Raw genomic sequence first — 13341 nt, 5'->3', positions numbered from 1 at the left:
TAATTCAACTCCACCCCCCTTTGTCAGCCCCACTTCCCCGGCAGTCTATATCCTTTGAAAGAGATAGCTGTGGCCACATTGAAAACTTTGATGTCTTCTGTTGTGGTGGCGAAGGTTTTCATTGGATCTGTAGTAACACACTTGTAAAAGTGATATCCTGTAAGGGCAGGGTGGACTTAAAAGACACAGTTAAAATAATAATAAAACACACACATACAATGACCTATGAGGAACCAAAAATAAATAAATGCTAAGACACACAATTTTAAGAAACCTGAAGTAGCCTGTTTTGGCATTCTAACGTCCCAAATGAAAATAAAAGAGTTTTTCCTGATGTGACAACATCAGTCAGAATGTTAATAGCAAAATACTGGGAAATGACTTAATACCAAGAAAATGAATGGCAATTTAAAGTTGTGCAAGTACCTTGAACTAGCCAAAATGACAGAATTAATAAGAAATGATCAGGCAAAGGGTAAACAAATACCATTCCACAAACAATGTTAGGTTGTGCTTCGCTTAATTTCGTAGACATCATGGAAAAACTGATTAAATAAATGAAAAGAGATTATTTGTAACTTAAAGCGTCAAAGGCACGAAGAGATGGAAGTCACAAATACAGCAGGGATTCAGACATGTTTCACAGAACAGGAAAGAAAGTTGCTGTGGGAGAAAAGAAGGGACAAAAACCTTTGTTATCGGGGTTCACATATCCTGTTAAAAGGGAAAAATTATTTCATGTGAGAAGCCTGTCAGGAAATGCTGTTCCTAAAATGCACACAAAGTCTGTGATTTAAATCCCTTGGGGGGGGAGTGCTTTGAAATTTACCTGTGAAAAGAATTTGGCATGTTAATCATGTTAAGATTTGAAACTTGGCACACCTTTTGTCTTGCAAAGCCCCTGGAGCAAAGGACACATTAAGGGTGATTTCCCTCAGTGGCTCCAAGTTTTTTTTTTTACATAAGGAAATTAGAATAAATTTCCCCCTTCAGCCCAAGCTCCTCTCACTCCCTACAGTTCCCCCCTTCTTCCTCTATCTCTCTCCCCCCTTTGTTGCTGATCTAGCCTCTGTGCATGTGTAGTTCGTATCTCAGCAAACCTTTTATACTATTGAAAATGTTGAAACCTTTGGCTAAATTACCATTTGAATAAAGGAAATAAAGGGTAAGGAGTAGATTTAAAAAAATAGGGTTAGATTTTTTATTTTTTTTAAAACAAAAAAGAGAAACTGAGCAATTAAAGTATTCAATAAAGTTAGCAATTGTAGCCCAAGCAAAAAGGACTGCTTCCTTTATGTACAGGAAAGGGCTATCATTTTGTGTGATTTCCCTCTGGTCATTCGTGGAACAATGCCACGCCCTTATATATGGGGAAAAATGGCCAGAGAGTCAGAATTTATAGGATTTTTTTTTTTTTTAACATTCTCAGTCATTTCAGCCTTACCATTTGCAGACAAATTTTTCTGCCCTTTATTTACAGGATAAATGGTCAAGACTTATATGTATTTTATGTGTATAAACTTTGAATTGACTTTGAAGTTTGATTTTTTTTTTTAATAGTAGAGAAAATGATAAACACTGTAATCACTCAAATGCTTGAAATTACCAGTTCTGCTTCAAAACATCACGGATTTTACCTCTCACCTTTTTTAAAGTAAAACAAAGAGCAAAGTTGGGCTGAATTTCAACTCATCACATGCTTGCAGACACATGGCCCTCCACACAGCCACAAATTGGGAAAGCTAAAAGGGACCCTTGGGTCATCTAGTCCAACCCTAAATACAGTGTTCATAGCAAGATTTCAAGGCAAGATTTGCACTACCAAAAGGAAGAGAAAAAGAAAAGTAGCCAACTTTACACAGAACCGTTTTAGCAGATCTTGAGATAGTTTGAGTTTGCTTCCTTCAAGTTCCTAGAGAAATTATCTTTAAAGGAAGATTGAAGTGAACATTTTTCCTAAGAGGGAGAGGATCTCTTATAAAGCATAGTTAAAACAGCCATAGATTTGATTTAAAAGGAATAGAAAAGTGAGATTTTTTCCTGAACTTGCAGAGGAATAGTAAGCCTAATCTATGCCCCCCCCTTGCAGTTTCCTTTACAGGAAGCTTACTTGGGAGTAAATTTACCTGGCACAGAAGTAAGAAGGAGGAGGGGGGAAAAACCCCTGAAAGAGACAGAATGAAACAAAGGGGCATTTTTTAAGAAAAGAGGCCAGGAAGACCGATATCAGGACTGGACTCAGATAGACAATTTTGCTGGCTATGGAAGTCTCTACATTTAATACCAATTTTAATACCAATTTTTTCTTAGAAAGAACACATTTTCATAGGCAGATGCTTAATGAAATACATATACTGCATTTTAGCTTGAGAGAGCAGTTGGCTCTACTAGGCTTTTGCAGCAGAAACATTAGTTTCTTCACAGCACATTTCAAAATACTGGAAAAAAATACTGGAACACGGATATAAACTCATAAACTCAAACGTTGCAACATAACATTATCTACCATCAACTTAAAATCATACTCCTCACTCAAGCTACTTGGAGGAAGACTCCTTGGAGCCTCTCTCAAAGAACAAACATTTGCACACTTCATTCTAATGATTTTTTTTTTTGTCCTATTTAAGATTGATGAGGCCCAACATGGCTTCCTTAGATTTAAAATTTTTGAAGCAAGCTTGCAATTTAAAACTATGTGCATTTAAGAACAGTCTGTGGATGCCGGAGCCAATGTAAACACAAACCCTTTTAATATTTCCAAATCTTTGAATACAACTCATATCCTAAGATCCCTAAGATCTCTAATGTGTGGGCTCTCAGGCTGGGCTGTTATTATATCTACTGCCTTCTGAGCACCATTAAATTTACGGTTTCATGTTCTAGCTTTAGGTTATAGTTTAACACCACAAATTTGATGTGTTCAGCTCTCCCTAAGGGTTCAAACCCTGATTTTGTTGAAGGATCCCTGGGGTGGCCACTGTGCCCTGGGTTCCAGGTGGTGGGCCTAATCCACCCACTAAAAGTTACAATGGTCTCGTACTTTGTACTTGGAAAGACCATTTTGCCCCTTTATTTATTTATATATATATTTTTTTCCCAATTGGAGATGACAAGCTGGAGGGGCATATTAGAATCCTCTCTGGGGCAAAAAGGCTTCATGGAAGCCTTGTTGCCAGGAGGAGTCCAGCTAGGGTGTTTAGTGAGCTCCCATTCTCTCATATGTTATTATTAGGCTTTTTTCTTTTCTTTTCATTAACGAAGTACGCTAAAGACAGAAAGAGTGGACGCACACACACAAGGGAGGAGGGACAATGGGAAAGAAAGGGGGGACAGAAAAGGATCCTTTCAGTACTCAAAGTACCCTTGACTAACACAATTCCTACTTATCTATAAACCACGAATTAATTTCTGGAAATCTCAAACCTGAACCTGAAACAAAACCACGGGTCTCTCTGCCCGGAACCTCAAACCACGGGTCTCTCTACCCGGAATTCCTTTACCTCAGCGCTGCTTACAAGACTAATCCTAGTGTGGGGCCCCAATTCCCCCCTCTACCCTCCACGACAGCCTCCTGCCTAGCCTTTGAGACTAAGTTCGGAACCCCTACTGGACGCTTGCGCAGTGCAATGCCAGATTAAGGCCCGAGAAAATGAAGGTTTGGAAAGGAAACAAACAACCTTGCGTTCTGACGTACCCGGGTCATCCCTAACAAAGGTCGCCAGGCAGCAGGGGCGGCTTTGTTTGCATAATTAGAGGAGAGAGAGAGAGAGAGAGCTAGCTTTGAAGGACGCCTCTAGCCGACTCAGAGAGAGGGACGTCAGAGAAAACAGTAAAGAGCCACGCTTTCCCGGACTCAATTCCAAGACGGAAAACGGGGGAGAAAAGGGATAGAGAGATTAAGACGTTCCTGGACGACCCCGCGAGGGAACGTCGGAAAACAGTAAAAGTACCACAATTTCCCCGGTCATGTCCCGCGTAAGAAATTGGGGGGAGAGAAGGGAAAGGATTTGACGTTCCTGGACGACCCCGAGAGGGAACGTCAGACAGTAAAGTTCCGCGACCTCCCTGGCCACTTTCCGAAAGGGGAGAATCGGGGGAGAAAAGAATAGAGGTAAGACGTTCCTGGCCGACCCCAAGAGGGAACGTCAGAAATGAAAGAAGGAAAGTCTGGCTGTCGTGAGGACGCTGCTTCTCCACCCCCTCCCAATTTATTTACTTCAAACCATACTCACGTTTGAAGATGTCCCCCGCGGATCCCGGGATCCTTTTTCTTTTTAGCCGGCTTGACCTCGCCTTTGCTCCCCCTGGTTAGGCTTTTGGTGACGATTGATTACCGCCCGCAAAGAGGAGGCAGGGAGAGGAAGAAGGATCCCTGGGCTAAGGTTGCCCAGTGGCGCCCGATCCCCTCTATCTCCCCTCTCACCTTTGCAGGAGAACCAAGTGTCCCTGAGCACGGTCGCCAAAACTGTTACAGGAAAAATCCGAGGGCTCCCTTGGACAAAACAAAGACACCAACCAGGATAACTTGGAGCAAAACAGCAGCCTGTAGGCTTGGCCTTTATTGAACTGTTGCAACAGGGTATTCCCCTCACGTGCAGGAGAGAGGAAAGACCCAGAAGAATAGCGTGCAAAGTCTTATCAAAACTTTTGAAATTCCCCTCCTCTAGGTCTAGCCCACCCCCAGAAAGGAGGGGTTGAGGGAGGCATACATTACAGAAAGGAGGTGCTGTGGGAGGCATACATTACAGAAAGGAGGGGTTGAGGGAGGAGTTGGTGGTAACTTGAGTGTCTTGTCACCTGGCTGGTTCCTCCTTCCCCCCTCCCCTTCCAGGAATTTCTAGGAGACAAAGGGGATTTTGCAGTTTCCTGCCCCCTGAGGGAAGATCTGATCAGTGTCCTTTGTTTGAATCCACTCCCATATGCAGGTTCTTTGTGATCTTGATTGTCTTCTGTCTGGGATCATCAGGGTTGGCATGGGCAGGGTTCCAGTGTATGTGCTGAGACAGTGAAGGGATTATGGCTGACTAAGTCACCCCCCTTTGTTAGTTCTTGTCATAGGGAGTAAAATAAAAATGGAACAGTGCAAATCCAATGTATGGTTGATTTTCTGTGAATTTATAACAGAAATGTGGCGTATGTAGTGTGTGAGTGTGAAGTTTATACAAACAGAATGATTGGGGTGGGGGGGGTTCCTGCTACAGAACACCCACCCACAAAATGTCAAGGAAATAAACAACTATTTGACTTTTAGAAGACATCTGAAAGGCAGCCCTGTTAAGGGAAGCTTTTAATATTTAATACTGTATTGGGGAAACTCAGCCAGATGGGTGGGGTATAAATAATAATTTATTATTATTATTATTATTATTATTATTATTATTATTATTAACTTTTAAAACAGTTAGTCACCAAAGAAAGCAGCAAAACTCGCCGCAGAAATTCCCGGATGTTTTCTGCCTTCAGACGCCCCCATGTATAAGACATCCCCTATTTTGGGGGACTCCGATTTAAGAAAATGGGGGGGGGAGAGAGATATATCCATGTATAAGATGCCTGTAAAATTTTGACATTATATTTTCGGGGGGAAACCTAGTCTTATATATGGGAAAATACAGTAAATATTAAATTGTTGTTGTTGTTGTAAACCAAAAGATCCAGATCTTAGAATCATGAGTGCATTCCAGGCTGAAAGGGCCATGCAAACTTTCTTTAATGTTGAGTGGGAGAGATTCCTGAAGCTATTGTAGAGTATTTTATAGCTCTGTATTTAATACTAGAGAAAGTTCAAAATTTAGCACTGGAATGTTATTTCATTGATGAAAGATTCTAGCGTAATGATTCTGATCTCCTGCTTAAAGAAAAAAGTGGAAATGTTTTTCCCCCCTAACGCGTATTTGTTTTTTGACTGCAGAAAGGAATAGACAAAGAATTCTACCTACTGTTTACAGTATTCGATGAGAACTTGAGTTTCTATCTTGACACAAACATCAATTCCTTCACTGGTGATCCATCCAAAGTTAATAAGGAAGATGAGGATTTCCAGGAATCCAACAGAATGCATGGTATGGTAAAAAAAAAAATCACCATTGGGTATTGGTTTGTAGCAGAGGTATCCATTATGAAAGAGAAATGAGGGCAGAATTAGGTCCTAGGGGAAGAGCATAGGGCTTCTCCAAACAACCTGTTTATTGAGCTTCTGTCTTGATTTGCTTGCACAAAGCTTACACAGTACTTAGACTATGTCTGGCCTTTATTGAGCATTCATTATGATTTTTTTTTTGTGGGAGATTAAATGACAATGAGCATCCAGCCTGATTTGCTTTTGTTTATATGCCTTTTCATAAGTTATTTCTTCATTCCACACTATTTGTTCATTCCAACGCACTTCCCCATGACTTTTCTAATTGGAGTCAGTTTCTTTTTTAAGTGGATTTGTTGCATTAGGGTGACAGAGCACTTTAATCAATTCTCCTGGTATTCACTTGAACCCCTCCCACAAAATACTGACCATGGCGGTGCCATTGAGGTACCATGTCTGTTGCTGAAATTTGCAGAATGAGCTGCAGTGTCTGACTGCCAACTTTCTTCAGACGTATTGCATCTTTATGAAATGCATACAAACTTTGTTGTTGTTGTTGTTGTTGTTGTTTAGTCGTGTCCGACTCTTCGTGACCCCATGGACCAGAGCACGCCAGGCACTCCTGTCTTCCACTGCCTCCTGCAGTTTGGTCAAACTCATGCTGGTAGCTTCGAGAACACTGTCCAACCACCTTGTCCTCTGTCGTCCCCTTCTCCTTGTGCCCTCCATCTTTCCCAACGTCAGGGTCTTTTCCAGGGAGTCTTCTCTTCTCATGAGGTGGCCAAAGTATTGGAGCCTCAGCTTCACGATCTGTCCTTCCAGTGAGCACTCAAGGTTGATTTCCTTCAGAATGGATAGGTTTGATCTTCTTGCAGTCCATGGGACTCTCAAGAGTCTCCTCCAGCACCATAATTCAAAAGCATAAATTCTTCAGCGGTCAGCCTTCTTTATGGTCCAGCTCTCATTTCCATACATCACTACTGGGAAAACCATAGCTTTAACTATACGGACCTTTGTTGGCAAGGTGATGTCTCTACTTTTTAAGATGCTGTCTAGGTTTGTTATTGCTTTTCTCCCAAGAAGCAGGGGTCTTTTAATTCCGTGACTGCTGTCACCATCTGCAGTGATCATGGAGGCCAAGAAAGTAAAATCTCTCACTGCCTCCATTTCTTCCCCTTCTGTTTGCCAGGAGGTGATGGGACCAGTGGCCACGGTCTTCGTTTTTTTGATGTTAAGCTTCAGACCATATTTTGCGCTCTCCACTTTTAAGAGGTTCTCTACCATCAAAGTTGTGCCATCTGCATATCTGTGGTTGTTGATATTTCTTCTGGCAATCTTAATTCCGGCTTGGGATTCATCCAGTCCAGCTTTTCGCATGATGAATTCTGCATATAAGTTAAATAAGCAGAAAGACAATATACAGCCTTGTTGTGGATCATTGCCTTGTCGTGGTGAAGGGGCTTGAATAACTCAGAGAAGCTATGAACTATGCCGTGCAGGGCCGCCCAAGATGGACAGGTCATAGTGGAGAGTTTTGACTAAACGTGATCCACCTGGAGCAGGAATCGGCAAGCCACTCCAGTACGCCTGCCAAGAAAACTCCATGAACATATGAACTTAGGCACAGCTTGCAGTCAAAGAAGTGTTAAATCAGGCTTACTTGCCTAGGACCAGCAAAAGGCACTTCTAGGGAAACTTGCAAAAGTTTGGTATTTTTTTCAAGGAGGCCGCAAAGGACTGACCTGCATGTGAGGACAGGCAAGCCAGGAAGAAATGTAAACCATTATCTTCTGCGAACTTAATTGTAGGGTTGTGTTAAATGCTACATCGCAGTCTGGATGAAGACTCAAGCTGCTGCTACCTATTACTATCCTATCTGCAAGATCTGAATTATTTGGAGGACAAGTTCAGAGATGACTTGGTCCTCTTAATAATAAAGCACGCAAGCATTAATGAAGTTCTCTAGACAGCTTCTTTGCCTCCGGCAGATAGGTGCCATGTTCACAGGACATGAACTAAACTGAATGAGTTCATTATACATTGAGTTTGTGAGCATTCCTGTGAACCGAAATGGCACATAAATGATCAGGCATTACCCTAATGATGCACCCAGAGTTACTTACACATGTAAGTGAACGCATGTTTATTGTGCCCAGAGGATGTGGTGTCATCTTGAAAATGACAGCTTTATCTTTGATGTCAGTCATAGGTGGATTGAATCCACCCAGTAGCCCCACCGAGGGAACCAAAACCTAGAGCCCAATCACTTCTCTCCTCACAGAACCTCCCAAGATATGATCAGTTCTGGCAGAGGCGAGTGTTCATCCCTTGTCAGCAGGGTCAACTATTCCTTAAGGCAGGGGAAGCCTTTCTGGCCACTGGAACAGATCTTAATCTCCCTTTTCCCTGGTGAGCCAAATTTGACAGGTAGGCAGGGCACATTTCTTGCACATCTGTGTATAATGTGTAAGGTAAAGGTAAAAGGACCCCTGAACTTAGGTCCACGACTTAGGTCCAGTCGTGGACGACTCTGGGGTTGCGGCGCGCATCTCGCTTTATTGGCCGAGGGAGCCGGCGTACAGCTTACGGGTCATGTGGCCAGCATGACTAAACCACTTCTGGCGAACTAGAGCAGCGCACGGAAACGCCGTTTACCTTCCCGCCGGAGCGGTACCTATTTATCTACTTGCACTTTGACGTGCTTTCGAACTGCTAGGTTGGCAGGAGCTAGGACCAAGCAATGGGAGCTCACCCCGTCGGGGGGATTCGAACTGCCGACCTTCTGATCGGCAGGTCCTAGGCTCTGTGGTTTAACCCACAGCTCCACCCATGTCCCAGTATAATGTGTAGTTGAGCCCTAAAATTTGCCAGTAGTTGAGAACAGAGGAGCAGAGAGGCAAGGGTAACAAGCAGGTGAATATGAGCAAATTCAGTTGTGGGTTTGCAAAAGGACAGTATTCTGAGATGCTGAGTGTTTTTTCTACTTTCAGCTGTCAACGGCTATCTGTTTGGGAACCTGCCCGGACTCACCATGTGCAAGGATGACAAGGTTTCTTGGTATAGTATTGGACTAGGCACGGAAACAGACATGCATGGTGTTCATTTCCAAGGGAACACCATTCACTTGGGTGGCACAACCAGGGATACGCTTGCCTTGTTCCCTCACACGTCGGCAACAGCCCTGATGCAGCCAGACCAAGTAGGTAGGTTTTTGGGAGTGGGACCTGAGCATCCCTTCTCCATGCGACTACAAAGCTGTCACCATGTGTGTTGATAAATCAAATCATTGTGATGCTCACTGGGTTATGAATGTTTAGAACACTGTAAATGTTGCTGTAGCATCCATACGCTCATTGGGCCTCTACTTTGAAGTATCAGTGTATCAACTGATTTATAAACTGCTTGAGCCAAAAGACACAGCACTGATGCAATGCAAGACATTCCTATGTTATAATCAACATTGCAATAATACTATTGTCAGTGTTATGCTGTAAGGGAGTGCCTTCTTCATGTGTGCATCTCCATCCATCAAGTTATGCAAGGGCAAAACACAGCTGAAAGAGACCGCTGCAGAATCTGCAGCAACATCTTCCTTCTGTATCCATATGTATAACGGTAAAGGGACCCCTGACCATTAGGTCCAGTCGTGACCGACTCTGGGGTTGTGGCGCTCATCTCGCTTTATTGGCCGAGGGAGCCGGCATATAGCTTCCGGGTCTTGTGGCCAGCATGACTAAGCCGCTTCTGGCGAACCAGAGCAGCACACAGAAATGCCATTTACCTTCCCGCTGGAGCGGTACCTATTTATCTACTTGTACTTTGACGTGCTTTTGAACTGCTAGGTTGGCAGGCGCAGGGACCGAGCAATGGGAGCTCATCCCATCACGGGGATTTGAACCAAACCGCCGACCTTCTGATCAGCAAGTCCTAGGCTCTGTGGTTTAACCCACAGTGCCACCCATGTTCCATCCATATGTATAGGGAGAGGTAAAAAGGTAAAGAAACCCTGGACGGTTAAGTCCAGTCAAAGGCGACTATGGGGTTGCGGCATTCATCTTGCTTTTCAGGCCGAGGGAACTGGCATTTGTCCACAGACAGCTTTCTGGGTCATGTGGCCAGCTATTGGTGCATGGAAGACCGTGATGAGTGCCAGAGCACACGGAAATGCCGTTTACCTGTTTATCTACTCGCACTGGCGTGCTTTCAAACTGCTAGGTTGGCAGAAGCTGGAACAGAGCAACAGGAGCTCACACCCATCGAGCGGATTCAAACTGCTGACCTTCCGATCTGCAAGCCCAGGAGGCTCAGTGGTTTAGACCACAGCGCCATCTGTGTCCCCATCCATATGTATATATGTGCGTAAAGCATTTTTATACCCTCCTTTGGTCACATTCCGTGGGCAATTCGCAACGGGAGTAAAACATTTAAAATGTAAATGTACCACCAATTAGCTCAATCTGCTAGAGCATGGTGCTGATAACGTCATGGTCACAGGTTTGATCCACCTGCATATTCCTGCATTGCGGGGGGTTGGGGTTGGGATAGATGACCCTCGGGTCCCGTCCAGCTTTACAGTTCTGTGATTCTGTGTCAAATAATCCAATCTTCCCCTACATACTCCTCCCTTGATCCTTCACTCTGCTGGTTCAAATCTTCTTGTCAAATCTTTGATTGCCTTCTCTATTCCCCACCTGCACCCCTTTGCTTTTCTAGCTTTCTACAGTCACATGCCTCCTGACAGCTGATGTTCTCTGTTCACCTTGGCTTCCCCTCCAGCTGAACAGCCTTCACTTTTATTTCATTCCCCACACTAATATATATTGTCTCTTCGCTTTAGATTGTAGCCGGCAGGCAGAGGGGTGCTGTATTTCTGCTTTGGGTACAGTGATTTGAAGTGCAATAACACCAACAATCATCTCCTCGAGCAGCTAGCATGGTGATAAATGTCACAATTTCCTTTCAGGGACTTTCCAGTTGGTTTGCAGGACGTTCGATCACTTTACAGGAGGGATGAAGGAGCTTTATGAAGTTAAGCCCTGTGGCAAAACACCTCACACTGGGAGGCACTATGGAACCATGAGAACATATTATATTGCTGCCGAAGAAATGGAGTGGGACTATGCCCCCGATAAGAACAGAGCAGAGCAGAAGGCGGAGGCAACAAGCAAAGAGGAAAGGTACAGATAAGGGACAAATTTGATTTTGATAGGATAAACTGCCAAATTCTCACTTCTGGATCTAATTTGTGAACCAAAGCCCAGCTGTCCTTTGAGTTTCACAGTCCTCTGAATTTCATGATACAGTTCTTCAACTCAACAATGTGTTTTGAAAATATATATATAAATGCATTATGTTAAGGGAAAGCACAGAAAAATGCATATGTTAGTGAAGATAGCATGCAGAAATGTGTTGCACTGGGGTAAATTGCTTGCAGAAATGTGCATATTGGTCAAAACTGCATATTTATTAAAATAAACTCACACTAAAATATTCATAACAAGTATTCATAAGGATTTATTTTTCTAAAATAAAAAGAAAATAGCAAACAGATGTTGAAAGGTGGAGGTGGATTAAAATGTGGAAAAAAGATAACCCGAGAGAACCAAAATTCACAGCATCGTCCTTTGTTTCGGGGTCACAGGTCATGGCTTCCTGGCAGATTTGAGCCTTTTGTCTTTAGAAATTAGGCACTTGCAGCCTGAGCTTATGTATATTTACTTAGAAGTATGCTCTGCTATTCAATGGAGCTTAATTCCAAGTAGGTTTTGCAGAGAATTGCAACCCAAGGTACCTTTATCTTGCAGTAAACCCTATTGAACACAATGGGACTTGCAGCTGAGGTAAATGTGCATAGGATTGCACTGTGCATCGCTTCAGCTATTTCCGTTTCGGCCCTCTCACATCCTGAGGTAAACAAGGCCTACAAATTTCACTGTCCAGATATGCAGAACACAGTTTGCCTCTTCAAGTGTCATCCTCTTTCTATCATTGCCTCACTCTTTATTATTCTGCTTAAGAATGGTAAATATTTTGGGGGTCTTTTAAACTGTTTTCTCGCCTTGTAAAATGTTTTCAAGTTACGGACATGTCTTTGTGAGCCAAGGTGAAGGCCTCATTGGTTCGAAGTACAAGAAGGCGGTTTATAGAGAATACAAAAGTGGAGATTTCGTGGAGCACAAAAAGAGGGGCGCAAAGGAGCGACACCTGCAAATTCTAGGTGAGAAATTTGGGGCTACATAATTCATTTGAAACTCTTGAAAGCACCTTGCAAATATTAAGCATTGGTGTTTGGTTCAGCTTGTGAGGAAAAGGCAAGGAAGCAGCATGGGAGGAAAGCTAGTCCCTTTCAAAGCTGCCATCTGAATGCATCCACTCTGCAAGAGTTTTTTTTTTTTAACCGCAGTCAAAGAGAGGCTAATCAAACTTCTCACCAGGAGATGGAGCTACATCATTAGAGTTCCCGTGAAGGCTGTGGCCTTCTTAAATGCAGTAACTCGATAGTGTGACCTGGGAGTTTGATGGGTGTGGGTGTGGGTGTGGCTGGAATGTGGTTTGTTTGGTTGTTGTTGTTGTGTTGCTTTTGTTGTTTTTAAGGGATGGCATCCAATTTCGTTGCACTTGTGCAATGTTGCACTTGTGTAATGACAATAAAGAATCTATCTATCTATCTATGAACTGTCTCAATTATTGGTCCGAGTTAAGGTTGGAAGAAATGTGTGTGCAGGTTTCTTCTTCTTTTAAGTTCAATGATTTATTTTAAAATATTTCATTAGTAATAAGTTGAATGACTTCACTTCAGCAGCAGAGTAAATAAGATGCTTTGTGCAGCCTTCGTTTAAAGCAAGGATGGGAAACTTGTGACCCTTCTGGTCCATAGCTGTCAACTTTTCCCTTTTCTTGCAAGGAATCCTATTCGGAATAAGGGAGTTTCCCTTTAAAAAGGAGAAACATTGACAGCTATGTTCTGGTGTTGATTACAGGGCCGGCCCAACCATGAGGCAAACTGAGGCAGCTGTCTCGGGCGGCAGAAGCCCATGGGGCAGCGCCCCCATGCAGGGCCATCTTACCCATATGCGTTAGGGGCGTGGGGCACCCGGGTGCCAGGCTCTCAGAGGCACCAGGCCGAGAGTCCGGGGCCTAAGAGTTGAGCCCGCCCATTGGGTGGAGCACTGCGGCGGGCTCTTCTGCTTCGGGCGGCTCTGCGTTTGGGGGTGACCAAGCCAGCAAGACGCTGAGGTGGCCAGCTGGCTCTGCCGTCCTGC

At 43.6% G+C, this 13341-nt stretch overlaps 1 protein-coding gene across 4 annotated transcripts in view; it reads left to right on the top strand.

Annotated features, from left to right (window-relative positions):
- Positions 1–13341, top strand: part of HEPHL1 (hephaestin like 1) — a 56158-nt gene that overhangs the window by 27617 nt on the left and 15200 nt on the right. For 3 of the 4 annotated variants that reach the window (XM_083736167.1, XM_083736164.1, XM_083736166.1), the window contains 4 exons: positions 5912–6062; positions 9070–9282; positions 11043–11256; positions 12157–12296. In XM_083736167.1, the coding sequence (XP_083592293.1) occupies positions 5912–6062; positions 9070–9282; positions 11043–11256; positions 12157–12296 (718 nt within the window). The remainder of the gene's footprint in view (positions 1–5911; positions 6063–9069; positions 9283–11042; positions 11257–12156; positions 12297–13341) is intronic. The other variant, XM_083736165.1, reaches the window with a different exon arrangement.

This window comes from Podarcis gaigeae (genome assembly GCF_964106915.1).
Source record: "Podarcis gaigeae genome assembly, chromosome: 4".
NCBI lineage: Eukaryota > Metazoa > Chordata > Lepidosauria > Squamata > Lacertidae > Podarcis > Podarcis gaigeae.
The sequence above is the reverse complement of the archived record's forward strand: the minus strand, read 5'-3'. Positions and strand labels throughout refer to the sequence as shown.